Raw genomic sequence first — 12,968 nt, forward strand, 5'->3', positions numbered from 1 at the left:
GCTTGTCGACCAAGTCCGCCAGTTGCTTCACCGTGTTCCTCAAGTGAATGCTCGTGTAGAGCTGGTAAGACTGAATTTTGGCCACGAGCATAGAGGACTGGTAGGAGGCCTTCCTCCAAAAAGAGAGTCTAGAGTTCTAGATTCCCGTCCCGGGGGTGCCGAGGCGAAATCTCTAGAACTCCCGGCTCTCTTGAGAGCGGAATCCACAACCATAAACTCAGGTTCTCCGTGAATCCAATATTGGGACTCAGCTTTCTTAGGAATGGTGGGATTACTTAGTGGTTTCATCCAGTTCCGCATAAGAATCTCCTTGAGCACATTATGCAAAGGAACCGTGGATGACTCCTTAGGTGGTGAAGGATAGTCAAGGACCTCGAGCATCTCAATCCTGGGCTCATCCTCAGAGACCACTGGGAAGGGAATAGCCACAGACATTTCCTGGATAAATGAAGAGAAAGAAAGACTCTCTGGGGGAGAAAGCTTTCTTTCTGGTGAAGGAGTAGGATCAGACGGAAGACCACAAGACTCCTCAGAAGAGAAATACCTGGGATCTTGCTCTCCATCCCACAAGGCATCCTCATCGGTATCGGACAAGAGTTCACGAACTGCAGTCCAAAACCGGGCCCGTCTCGACGCCGAGGAACCATGTCCTCGATGGCGATGTTGAGAAGTCGACTCCCATGCCAGCGGCAATGAAGCTCCCTCCAGCAACATCGACGGGGAGTTGACCTGGGTGGCAGCCAACGCCGATGCCGCAGGCGGTACCGGCATCGAGCCAGCTGCCGCTTCCATTGCTGTACCGGGGGCACAAGCACCCCTGGCACCAGAGCAGACTGACGCAGCAGCCCTTCCAGAAAACCTGGAAGAATGGCTCGGATGCGCTCGTCCAGAGTCACTGTCGAGAAAGGCTGCGGGGTCGGTGAAGGAGTCAGCATCAGAATCTGTGGAAGTTGAGTAGGCGGTACCGAGCTGTCCGAAGACCGACACCTCTTGAATGGAGGGTGAGCGCTCCTCCTGGCGTTGGCGTTTCACAGGTGCCGAATCCTTCGACACCCCAGAGCTCCCGGTACAGTGTCTGGAAGGAGACCGATGACGATGCTTCTTAGCCTTCGCCCGAAGCGCGTCATCGATGCTCCTCGGTACTGACGAGGACGTGGAATCCACACGCATCCTCGGGGTCGGATCCGAGAGTGGTCAGTCCCGGTGGGCCTGCACAGCAGGAGTCTTCGAGGCAGGTGGAGACCCACTCGATGGCTCACTGCTCCCAGCGTGTGGTGGTCTCCGGACAGCCATTACCTGCGCTCCTGATGTTGATGCCATCTCTGGTGCCGATGTCGACGCCGAAGTTCCGGGCGAAGCTCCAAAAAGACGATACTGTAGAGCTTTTCTCGACGCCTGTGTCCGCTTTTTAAGGCTAAGACACAACTTACATGCGTCTGGGCAGTGGTCGGGCCCAAGGCACTGGAGACACCACGCGTGGGGGTCGGTACCTGAGATCGCCCGGTTGCACCGAGTACACTTCTTGAAACCGCTGGGAGTCCTCGATGACATGGACGGAAAAATAGCAGCTGCGAAATCAAAATCCTCGATTGTGTCAATTATAAAGACACAAAAGGGAAAAAACGTACGCTCGGCCAAAGAGGGCTGCGATGAAACTGAAAGAAAACTTAAAAGGACCAAAAACTAAGGTTTTTTTTAAAGGACTTTTTTTTTAGTTCTACAGACAGGGTACAGGAGAAAAATGAAAGAAGGAGGGAGGAAAACGCGCAAAAAAGACGGCGAAGGCTAGTTCACTGGGTGAGGAGACAGACTGAAAAACAGCCACTCTCTACCACGGAAAAAACAAGACTAGGCAGGAAGATGGCCGCGCGCTTGAAAGCTCTAGCAAACCTTTTGTTGCTAGGAAGATTTCCGTTCCTGGGGCTGCCGTGGACGTCACCCAGTCATGAGAACAAGCAGCCTGCTTGTCCTTGGAGAAAATATGACATACACAGTATGCGAGAAAAATCAGGAGGAGGAAAACTTTTATATCACTGTAGGTACGTTGATCCAATACCATTCCTGACTTTAAATACCACAGCTTTGAACCCTAGCCTGAAATTCAGAGAGTCAAAGATGACTTTTTAGTAAAAAAGGACCAAGTGACCCCCTAATACTAAGCTTTTCAAGAGTATGGCTGCTATGCTCAATTTGAAACATCAATATGGAGACCCAAATCCTAATGCCCAGTGGTTTCCAACTTTTCCATGAGACTTGCAGGCCGTCAAGTCTCAGGAAAAGAGAGGTAGATAGCACCGCTGATGAACAAATAAGGAGGACAGCAGGTCCAAACAAAGGCACAGAGGAAACTAGTATGGCAAGAGCACACTTTATTGATGGAACATCTCCTACATAGAAACCAGACAGTCACGTTTCTGCAATCGCCTGAATCAGAGAAATAACAAAACCTGCAACATGTACATAAACATACAAATATGAACATACAGAATAGCCACACTGGTATATACAAAACAAATGATGCGAAAAAGGTTAAAACAATTGTTGAAGAATATATGAACCGAGAATTCTGACAGCATAAAATAATTCAAAAACATTTTAAAATACACATTAAATCATTAAAAGCAAAACACAATTGGTGACCATGTGACATCTCTTATTTGAGCATCAGTGGCTCCACATTCAGTATATAATTCATGATAAAATTCTATTTTTTTGCATACAAAGCTTTCTTCGCTTTGTGTTCTCTCTATTCGTTCTTCATTGGCCCCCAATGAATTTTGTGCTTTTTTTTTCCAACCAATTAGTTATCTCCTCACTCATGAAGTTAGTTTTTGCCTTCTCCCAGGACTCAGCTGTGTGGCCCCCCACGCTTTGGAACATGCTCCCAGTTGATATCCATAGTGAATCTTCATTAGTGGAATTTAAAGCACTTTTTTTTTTAAATTATATTTATTAGAATTTTAAAAAAGCACTTTTAAAAACTTGGTTGTTTTGTTGGGCTTTCACTGACTTTGTTTCCTGATACACTTTCGGATTTGAATCTATGATTTTTTTTTTTTTAATGCTTTCCTACTTTGTTTTTATTACCCTTCCCTATGTGTCCCACAGTTTTTATTGCGGTTAAATACTGTTGTGCTACTGATCTTTCCCTTTCCTCTTGTGCCTCACAGTTTAGTGGGTTCAGTTGTTTATCATGTTCTGTTGACCCTTTTATTGTTCGAGGTCATGATGTTCTTTGAATGGCGATATATCAAAACAGTACAAATAAATAGATAATGCCTAATTGTTAATATAAAAGCAAAACAGAAGTGCCTGAATAAAACAAAGCAAACAATCAAATGCATGACGGCTTGTGTGTTAAATTTGTAAATTACAACTGGTATATAAACAGAAAGTGATAATTGAACTGCTCTAATAGACTGATCAAGGATTACTTATCTGTAGCTTGTAACAGAATCACCACTGCACAATAATAAAATCAAATAGCTATGCCCAAATATAAACAGATGCTAAAGGAACAATGAAACAAAATTATCATATGAATAATTACGCTATGAATCAAGTGATAAAGTGTACAAGTGAACACAGACAATAAAACCATACTGCGTGCATTTTGTATGACAACTGAAATTACCTTTATGAACTTCAACTATCATACAAAATAGCAAGCTTGCACACAGCATGGTTCTATTCTGTATATTCTCTTGCAATCTTCATCAGCTGTATTATTTCTGTCTGACATTACATTTAGGGTGTGAATGCTTTTGGTCTGTTTGACAAGATTTGTCCTTTTTTGAATGGAGTTCCTTGCTAGTTTTTACCAGATATTTTTTTGGCAGTATCGTAAATCTTAATAAACCATAAACCACTTGATTCATAACAAACTCATTCATATGGTTCTTCTGTTCCCTTAGCATCTGTTTTTATTAGGACACTAGTAAAAAAGGCCCGTTTCTGACACAAATGAAACGGGCGCTAGCAAGGTTTTCCTCGGAGTGTGTATGTTTGGGAGAGTGTATGTGAGAGTGACTGTGTGAGAGACAGAGTGAAAGTGTGAGTGTGTGTGTGTGAGAGAGAGAGTGAGTCTGGGTGTGAGTGTGTTTGTGAGAGTCTGTGTGTGTGAGAATGAGAGTGTGTGCAAGTGTGTATGTGAGACACAGTGTGAGAGAGAGAGAGAGTGTGTGTGTGTGCGAGAGAGAGAGTGTGTGTGTGAGACACAGATTCTCTGTGAGAGTGAGTGTATGAGACCAAGCGAGTGTGTGAGTGACTGTGTGGCACATAGAGAGTGAATGTGATACCGTGTGAGACAGAGTGTGTGAGAGTGAGAGTCAGAAAGACATTGTATATGAGAGAGAGAGTGTGAGCCCTGCCCTCCCAATCCATGCCCATCTGTCCCCTCTATTCATCCTTATCCAGCAATTCCCCTCTCTCCCTGAGCCCTGCCCTCCCAATCCATGCCTATCCATGCTCCTCTGTCACCTGCCCCCTCCATTCATCCCTATCCAGCAATTCCCTTCTCTCCCTAAGCCCTGTCCTGCAATCCATATCCATCCATGCCCATCTGTTCCCTCCATTCATCCCTATCCAGCAATTCCCCTCTCTCCCTGAGCCCTGCCCTCCCAATCCATGCCCATCCATGCTCCTCTGTCCCCTGCCCCCTCCATTCATCCCTTTCCAGTAATTCCCCTCTCTCCCTGAGCCCTGCCCTCCCAATCCATGCCCATCCATGCTCCTCTCTCCCCTGCCCCCTCCATTCATCCCTTTCCAGCAATTCCCCTCTCTCCCTGAGCCTTGCCCTCCCAATCCATGCCCATCCATGCTCTTCTGTCCCCTGCCGCCTCCATTCATCCTTTTCCAGCAAGTCCACTCTCTCCCTTCCATGACCCCCCCTCGCATCCATGCTCCTCTCTATCACATGTCCCAGCCTGGCCCGCCCTCTTCTCCCCCCCCCCTTCGCATCCATGCCCCCCCCTTCGCATCCATGCTGTCGTTTCTCCCCTGCCCTTCCGCTCCCATTGTTCAACTTTACTGCCCACCCTCTTCTCTCCCCCCAACATCCTTTTTTTTTTTTTTTTTTTTTTTTAATTTACCTCCGTGGTGGTTCCGGCAGTGCAGCGTCAGGGAAGGAGGCGGCGCTCCCGACGTCTAGCCTTCCCTTCGCTGTGTTCCGCCTTCTTCTGACGTCATCCTTGACGTCAGAAGAAGGCGGAACACAGCGAAGGGAAGGCTAGAGATGTCTGGAGCGCCGCCGCCTTCCCTGACGCTGTGCTGCCAGAATCGCGTGCGTGGGTGCGATCCGTTTTTTAAAAATTTTTTTCCGCCCTCGATGTCATGACGTTTGATGCGAGGGCGGGGCAGAGACGGCTGGCTGGCTTCACACCACGAATCCACGAACCCTACAGCCAGGGAGTGTTTGAGTGGCTTCAGAACGTTGTCTTCAGAACGTTCACGGTGCGTTTTATTATATTAGATTGCTATTTGATTTTATTATGGAGTAGAAGTATTTCTGTTATGAGCTATAGGTAAGCAAACCTTGAATAATCAGTCATTAGCGTAGTAGAATAACTACTTTATGCTTATATATCATTTATAATTTGCAAATTAACACAAGCCATCATGCACTGGGCGGCTTACATTCTTTAATGTTTTATGCAGGCACTTCTTTTGTTTATATGTGCTTTAATGTTAATATAAAAGTCAAAGAATAGTTATGGCACCAATTGTGTTACGTTTTTAATGATAATTTCATTTTTGTTTTTATGAAATTCTAACAATTTTTTTAATCATCTATGTATTCAGCAACATTTGTTGTTTTAACACCTTTTTCACTTCATTTATTTTTTTTATATACCAGTGTGGTTATTCTTTATATTCATATTTGTATGTTTATATACACACTGTTGCAGATTCTTATTCCTGATTCAGGTGACTGTTGAAACATGACCAGTGTCTAGTTTCTATGTATGAGAGGTTCCATCAAAGTGCACTCTTTGCCATACTAGTTTCCTCCATTCCTTTGTTTGTACCTGCTGGTCCTGCTATTTGTTACCCAGTCAAGTTTCAGGACATCTGCAATGAATATGCATAACAAAAAACCACAAGCAAGAGAGACAATACATATAAATCCTTCTCAAGGATATTCACTGCAGATAGCCTGAAAACCTGACTGCCTGAGGATTGCCATGATGGGTTTTGGAAATGATGGGCTAGCCTATGCATTAAGACTTAGCTAAATCAGCAAATATATATGGTCTCAATGGCAAATATGTAAATACAAAGAAACTATCAAACACATCACTCCAATATATGGAAATTGGACATTTTTTGCCAGAAGGCTAATATAAATTGGACACTTTAATTTTGGAGAAACCCCACAGACTGTGAAAATCCTATGAGGCTGCACTTCTGTCAGGACAATTTGGATGTTCTGAGCTAAGTAAAGTTTACTTTTTGTCAGAATTAGAATCCATTCATTAGTAAGGATGGAAGTTTAAGCAATTCTAGCAATGTTATAAGAGTTTTTGCTCTATTTTGAGTTTTCTTTACTTGCAGGAAGGCTTCTCTGTTTGAATGAGGATTTTAGTCTAGTGAGGGATTGCTAATTAGTGTCTATTTGGGTGATTTATATTCATAGTGAGATCTAGTGTTGTGGGTATTTGGATCTGTATTGTGTTAAACTGTGTTACCCTCCCTTCTGTTTTTTAAACACAGACTTTTCTCCCACTTCTTTAGAATTTTTGAAATATTCTGGGAGTTTTTCTCTTGTGTTTTTTTTTTCGAAAGGTGGTGGAAGCCTGTGATGGTAATATTTACAGTGGAGCATAAAAATCAGGCTCCCTGTTACACTGAGGCTATTTTTTTAAATTTAATATATTTTATCCTTCAGATCTGAATCCCCAGTGTGACACTATATTGGAGTGATGTGTTTGATAGTTTCTTTGTTATAACTATACACTCGTCACAGATTGTTTATTTGTGAAATATGTAAATACTCAAAGTTGATTTCACAACGCAGGAATTTAGTGTGCACAGTCAGCTAATTTTCCTAATCAGATGTTCAAGTTTCTCACCATTTATTTATTTATTTATTGCATTTGTATCCCACATTTTCCCACCTTTTTGCGGGTTCAGTGTGGCTTACAATATGATATAAATGATGGAAATACAATTTGTTACAACTTGGTTATGGATTACATTGTGTAGATTTAAGCGAGACAGTCAAGTAACATTTTATTTATTTGATACTACAGTTGTTAAATACACTTTTAATTCCAGATAAGGATCTTTTACCCATGCACAGGACTTCAGTTTCAAAGAGCTTCTTGATGTTCCCTTTTTTTTATATACAATCACCCATAATGACTGTAGTCACAGATGGCAGTATTAGGTAAGAGTCACACGATCTGTTAAGAAAGGAGGGAGACAGTATTTCTGCTTACCGTTTCCATGAGTTTTATATTTGGTGATGCTGCACAAAGACAGACAAGGTAGAGCTGTGTGAAACTGCCTTTTGTATTGATCTCTTGGTTGTCTGCACACGCCTTTGCCAATGCCGTTGCTTGGCTTACTTGCTTTATTTTGAGAAGGTGTTTAATTCGCATTCCCAGCAGGATAGGGCCTTCCATAACTAGAAACTCATTTACTGAATGAAACAAAGAATAGGGTATTACCATTTGACATAAACACCAATCTTATCTAACAGACAGCAATGAGAAATAGAATATGAAGGCCATTTAGCATATGAAATACAAATACTTTCATATCACTCCAAACCATAGAGCGAAGATACTTACCTGTAGCAGGTATTCTCCAAGGCCAGCAGGCTGATTTTTCTCACACTTGGGTCGACATCCACATTGGCCCAGGATCGGAAGTTTTGCTAGCAAAAATCTTCCAGAGTCTTCTGGCGCGCAAGCGGCACGCACCGCGCATGCGCGGACCGGTTTCCCACCCATCGCGTAAGGATCTCAGTGTAGTCCAAAAGCAAGAGGAGAACAATGAACAACTTCAAAGGGGAGGAAGGCGGGTTTGTGAGAACAATCAGCCTGCTGTCCTCGGAGAATACCTGCTACAGGTAAGTATCTTCACTTTCTCCGAGGACAAGCAGGCTGATTGTAATCACACTTGAGGTCTCCCTAGCTACCAGGTTCACTCAAAACAATGAACATTGGTCAACTGGGCCTCGCAACGGCGAGGACATAACATAGATTGACCTGAAAAGAAACGCAACTAAGTGAGAGTGCAGCCTGGAACAGAACAGAAATGGGCCAAGGAGGGTGGAGTTGGATTCTAAACCCCGAACAGATTCTACAGCACCGACTGTCCAAACCGACTATCGCGTCGGGTATCCTGCTGAAGGCAGTAGTGAGATGTGAATGTGTGGACAGATGACCACGTTGCGGCCTTGCAAATCTCTTCAATAGAGGCTGACTTCAAGTGAGCCACTGACGCAGCCATGGCTCGAACATTATGAGCAGTGACATGGCCCCTCCAGAGTCAGTCCAGCTTGGGCATAAGTGAAGGAAATGTAATCTGCTAGCCATTAGAGATGGTGCGTTTTCCGATGGCAACTCCCTTCCTGTTGGGATCGAAAGAAACAAACAATTGGGCGGACTGTCTGTAGGGCTTTGTCCGCTCCACGTAAAAGGTCAATGGAGGGTGAGCGGTCCTCCTGGTGCCGACGCTTCTCGGGTCGGCTCCCCGGAATTATCGGTACCGTGCGTGGAAGGAGAACGATGACGGTGCTTCTTAGCCTTCGCTCTACGCCCGTCATTGAGACTCCTTGGTACCGAAGAGGAGGACATGGAATCCTCATGCCTCCTCGGGGCCGGGTCCGACGCAGGTTGGTCCCAGGGGGCCTAGCAGTAGGCCTCGAGATAGGTGGAGACCCATTCGATGCCTCGCTGCTCCCAGCTTGATGCGGTCTTTCGGCAGCCATTACCTGGACTCCCGATGTCGATGCTTCCCTTTACATCGACGACCTTGGTAGCGATGCCGACGTCGAAGGACCGGACCGATCTGGAAAAAGTTTTTCACGCTGAGCCTCTCGAGCCACTTGGGTCTGTTTTTTCATCAATTTACACAGCTTACAAGCAGCTGGGAGATGGTCGGGCCCAAGACACTGGAGACACCACGTGTGGGGGTCAGTACTTGAGATGGTCCGGTTGCACCGAGTACAACGCTTGAAGCCACTGGGTGTCCTCAATGACATGGAGGGGAAAACGTCGGTCTCGAAATCAAAAGGCTCAATGGTGCCAAGAAAAAAGGGGCACAAAAAGGGAAAAACAGCCCGACCGAGCAGCCTAAAGGGGCGTCGAAAAAGAAGGAAAAAAGAAACTAGAAATACAGGAAAAAACTACTTTTTTGGGGAGGGGGGGAGTAAACTAATTAGTTTGAAAAAAGAAAAAGAAAACAGAGAAGCGATAAACGCTAACCCGGGTCTCCTGCGTCCGAAAAAAGAGAGCAGTAACAAAGACGTGTCTCTTCAGAACGCGGATCAAAAGAACTGAAGGGACACGCTCGCGTCGCGGGAAGCCGTTCGCGTATGCGCGGTGTGCTCGACCTGCGCGATGGAGCGTTCTACAGACGTCTAGTTTTTTCTAAAATGTTCCGGTCTCCTGGGCCATTGCGGACGATGACCCATCTGTGATAATATTCAGCCTGCTTGTCCTCGGAGAATAAAGGGAACTACTCTACTTTTTTTTTTTTAATTTTGTATAAAGGCTGTGACAAAAGAGAAAAACGAAGAAAAAGGAAACAATACTTTGAGACTCTTCCTGGGCCGAGAGGAACACAGCGATAAAACGTGTCACCTCAGACGCGGAGGAAACAATATTGAGATCCTTACGCGACGGGCAGGAAACTGGTCTGTGCTGGCACGCCAGAAGACTGGAAGATTTTTGAGATTTTTGCTAGCAAAACTTCCGATCCTGGGTCGACGTCCAAGCAGCCTGCTTGTCCTCAGAGAAATCTCAACTTGAATTTGCAAAATACAAAATCAGACAGACATATTTATGGTCTGCTAAATGTTAAACTATATGTGAACTTCCCTTCGGTGCGGGGGGGGGGGGGGGGGGGGGGTTGGGACATACCGGTATATGGATAATTGATAAACTACTTGTCAACAGACTGAAATGGCATCATACCCAAAACATAATTCCTTGCTTCAGCAAGGATCAGCAGTAGCAGCAGCTATCAAGGAGCCAGTGTTAACAGCTGTCAAGAACAGATACATTTCCAGACACTGCACAAAAGTAACACCTACTGACCAGGTAGGAAAATGGCTATGGATTGTCTTTAAGACAGCAGATATAAATGACAGACAAAGGCATCTAGAAGAAATGGAGGAAAATCTGGGTTGAGACAAATGAAAGCTGGTGTCATAGGTAGTTTAGATTAAGCTAGAAGCCGAACAGCAACAGAATGAAATTGCTAGGTATAAAAACAAGAAACTCCAAAATACAAAAATCCTTACTTTGATTCTCAGTACTACTGTGAACATTTTGAAAACTAATACTGTTTATCTGTAACAAGGGTTTTCTATAGACCATCAGGCACACAAGTGGGTGACATCATTTAACAGCACTGGCATGAACTCTTCCACAGCTCAGAACAGTGTAAAGTTTTAAGCATGTGTGGTCCTCAGCTAGTTCTAAACCTGGATAAGGAAAAACAACTTTTGAGAAGTGGGTAGTATTGTGTGTCTTATCAATTCTGCTAACTACTGAAGACATCTGTCACAGGTAAGCAACTCTTTGTAATGCTTGCAGGAAAAGTAGTATATTAAGATAAATAAACCATACCCATTGAGTTGGGCACACAAGTGGGTGACTCCCAACCTTAAAGCTACTTGGTGTCATCCAACTGAGGGCTCAGAACAGCCTACACTGTCAAAATGAGAGCCATGTGTTGGCTTGGACAGAATGGCTCTCAAAGCTAGAGTGAAAGAAGTGCAGTATGCTGAGATGCGTTTCCAAAGAAAAATGCGAGTTGTCTCGTATCTTCCCCATATGCCCTGTGCATGATTGTGGAAATGAGCTCTCCCACCTCAGTTCAAGACAACTAATCACAGCTAACTGATGCTGCCCCTGTACAAAGTGTACACTAACTGGTAAGTTGAGTTTGTGCGACCACCACTGTAATACCAGACTCAGCCGTTGCTTGGCTTACTTGCTTTATTTTGAGGTGTTCAATTCGCATTCTCAGCATATGCCCTGCGCATGATTGTGGAAATGAGCTCTCCCACCTCAGTTCAAGACAACTAATCACAGCTAACTGATGCTGCCACTGTACAAAGTGTACACTAACTGGCAAGTTGAGTTTGTGGGATTAAAATACAGAAGAAAAAGATTAAGAGCACTGATTTCATTAGAATTTGAGATACTCTTTTGAATGTCCTATTCTTAAATAAATAAAAAGGAACAAGGCAAAAAGCAGCTGTAAGTACTCTCTGCTTGTGACACTGAGTGATGATTAAATGGCAAAACATGCACCATCATAGCCTGGGTTCTGTCTTCTAGAAAAAAGGCTTTGGATTTTAAACGTCTAAGACTACCTCTACAAATGAAATGAGGTTGTAGGATTAACCTTTGAAAGTTAAGAATCAGTTGAAGACACTAAAGAAGAAAGATTGTTTTCTTCAGGCAAATTAAGTCCTGTGACTCTGTGTCAACAGAAGCAAGCCATTCAGGCACGGGAATAGTAATCACTGTGAGTCCATAGGACACTACCACTTCCACCTAAGGATACTCTCTCACAGTGACAGAACCATCTTAAAACTCATAATCTCATCCAAGGACACAGGAGGGGTGAAGGCAGGAGGGCATTATACAGGAAGTATAAAAGCTCAGGGCACAGCTAGGTAGAGGAGGCCCAGAGCATATGCCTCCACCATGTACCTGTGAGCTTCAACCATGACAGTCAGGTAGGCCAAGTTCAACTTGGGACTTTGAAGAACGTATGCTTGATCCAGCTGGAGGCCAGCTGGTGAATGTTGTTGACTAGAGACAGTAGTGCATGCCATGGCCTGCAGGAGCAGGACCATAGAGGACTTTGCTTACATCTAAGTACTAGTTTATGCTATGTTCTTCTTTGCCTATGAAACTAACAGGACCCCTGTCCTCATACCTAGCGCTTTTAATAAAGTATTATTTTCTGTCCATTTGAACCCGCTGTGTGGCTCCACACTGTCCGGGCTCTGGGACTGTCCTCGTTCAGGTTACCACAACCACCTTGTTTGTGAAGGTGGGCAGCAGCTACCATGAGACATTTTAAATGTACTCTACAGGCTGACAACAAGCCAAAGGGCAGGACTTTGAACTGGAAATGGTTGAACTAAATGATAAACGTGAGGTATTTCTAAAACAGTGATGTAATGGAATATTTGTATATGCATCCTTGAGATCCAGATTATACACCCAATCCCTTTTGTTGAGGTAGAATGGAGGAGATAGTGATCATTGTGAAATTTTCCATGAGAAGGAAACCAATTGAGATATGATATCTAGTGTAGAACATAAGTGTCCTATCTTTTCTGAGAAAGTAGCTAGACTTGAAACCTTGATTTCTCTCCCATGATAGAACAGGTTTTATAGCCTTAGCCTGGAAAAATGGATTTTGGATTTAGATCATATCTTTTTCAGTTGTAGCTCAAGGTGAGTTACATTCAGGTACACTAGGTATTTTCCTGTCTCTACAGGGCTTATTTTCCAAGTTTGTACCTGAAGCAATGGAGGTTAAGTGATTTGCCCAAGATCAAGACAAGCAGCTGTGGGATTTGAATCAGCTTTCCTGGTTCTCAGTGTGCTGCTCTATTAGGCTGCTACTCTACTCTAAGAAGCTCAGATGGACAGAGACGTTGGTATTATGATAAAGGTGGATCTGAAGAGAAAAACAAGATGGTAAGCAATCTTTTGCCAGGACAGAAGGAATATTTGAACTTAACACTTCACAGACAGGGCAGGATGAGC

General features: G+C 44.1%; 1 protein-coding gene across 1 annotated transcript in view; it reads right to left on the minus strand.

Annotated features, from left to right (window-relative positions):
- ZNF292 (zinc finger protein 292) overlaps positions 1-12,968 on the minus strand; it is a 325,625-nt gene that overhangs the window by 149,875 nt on the left and 162,782 nt on the right. The window contains exon 5 of the mRNA XM_030199115.1: positions 7,440-7,642. Coding sequence (XP_030054975.1) covers positions 7,440-7,642 — 203 coding nt within the window. The remainder of the gene's footprint in view (positions 1-7,439; positions 7,643-12,968) is intronic.

Source organism: Microcaecilia unicolor, chromosome 3, assembly GCF_901765095.1.
Source record: "Microcaecilia unicolor chromosome 3, aMicUni1.1, whole genome shotgun sequence".
Taxonomy (NCBI): Eukaryota; Metazoa; Chordata; class Amphibia; order Gymnophiona; family Siphonopidae; genus Microcaecilia; species Microcaecilia unicolor.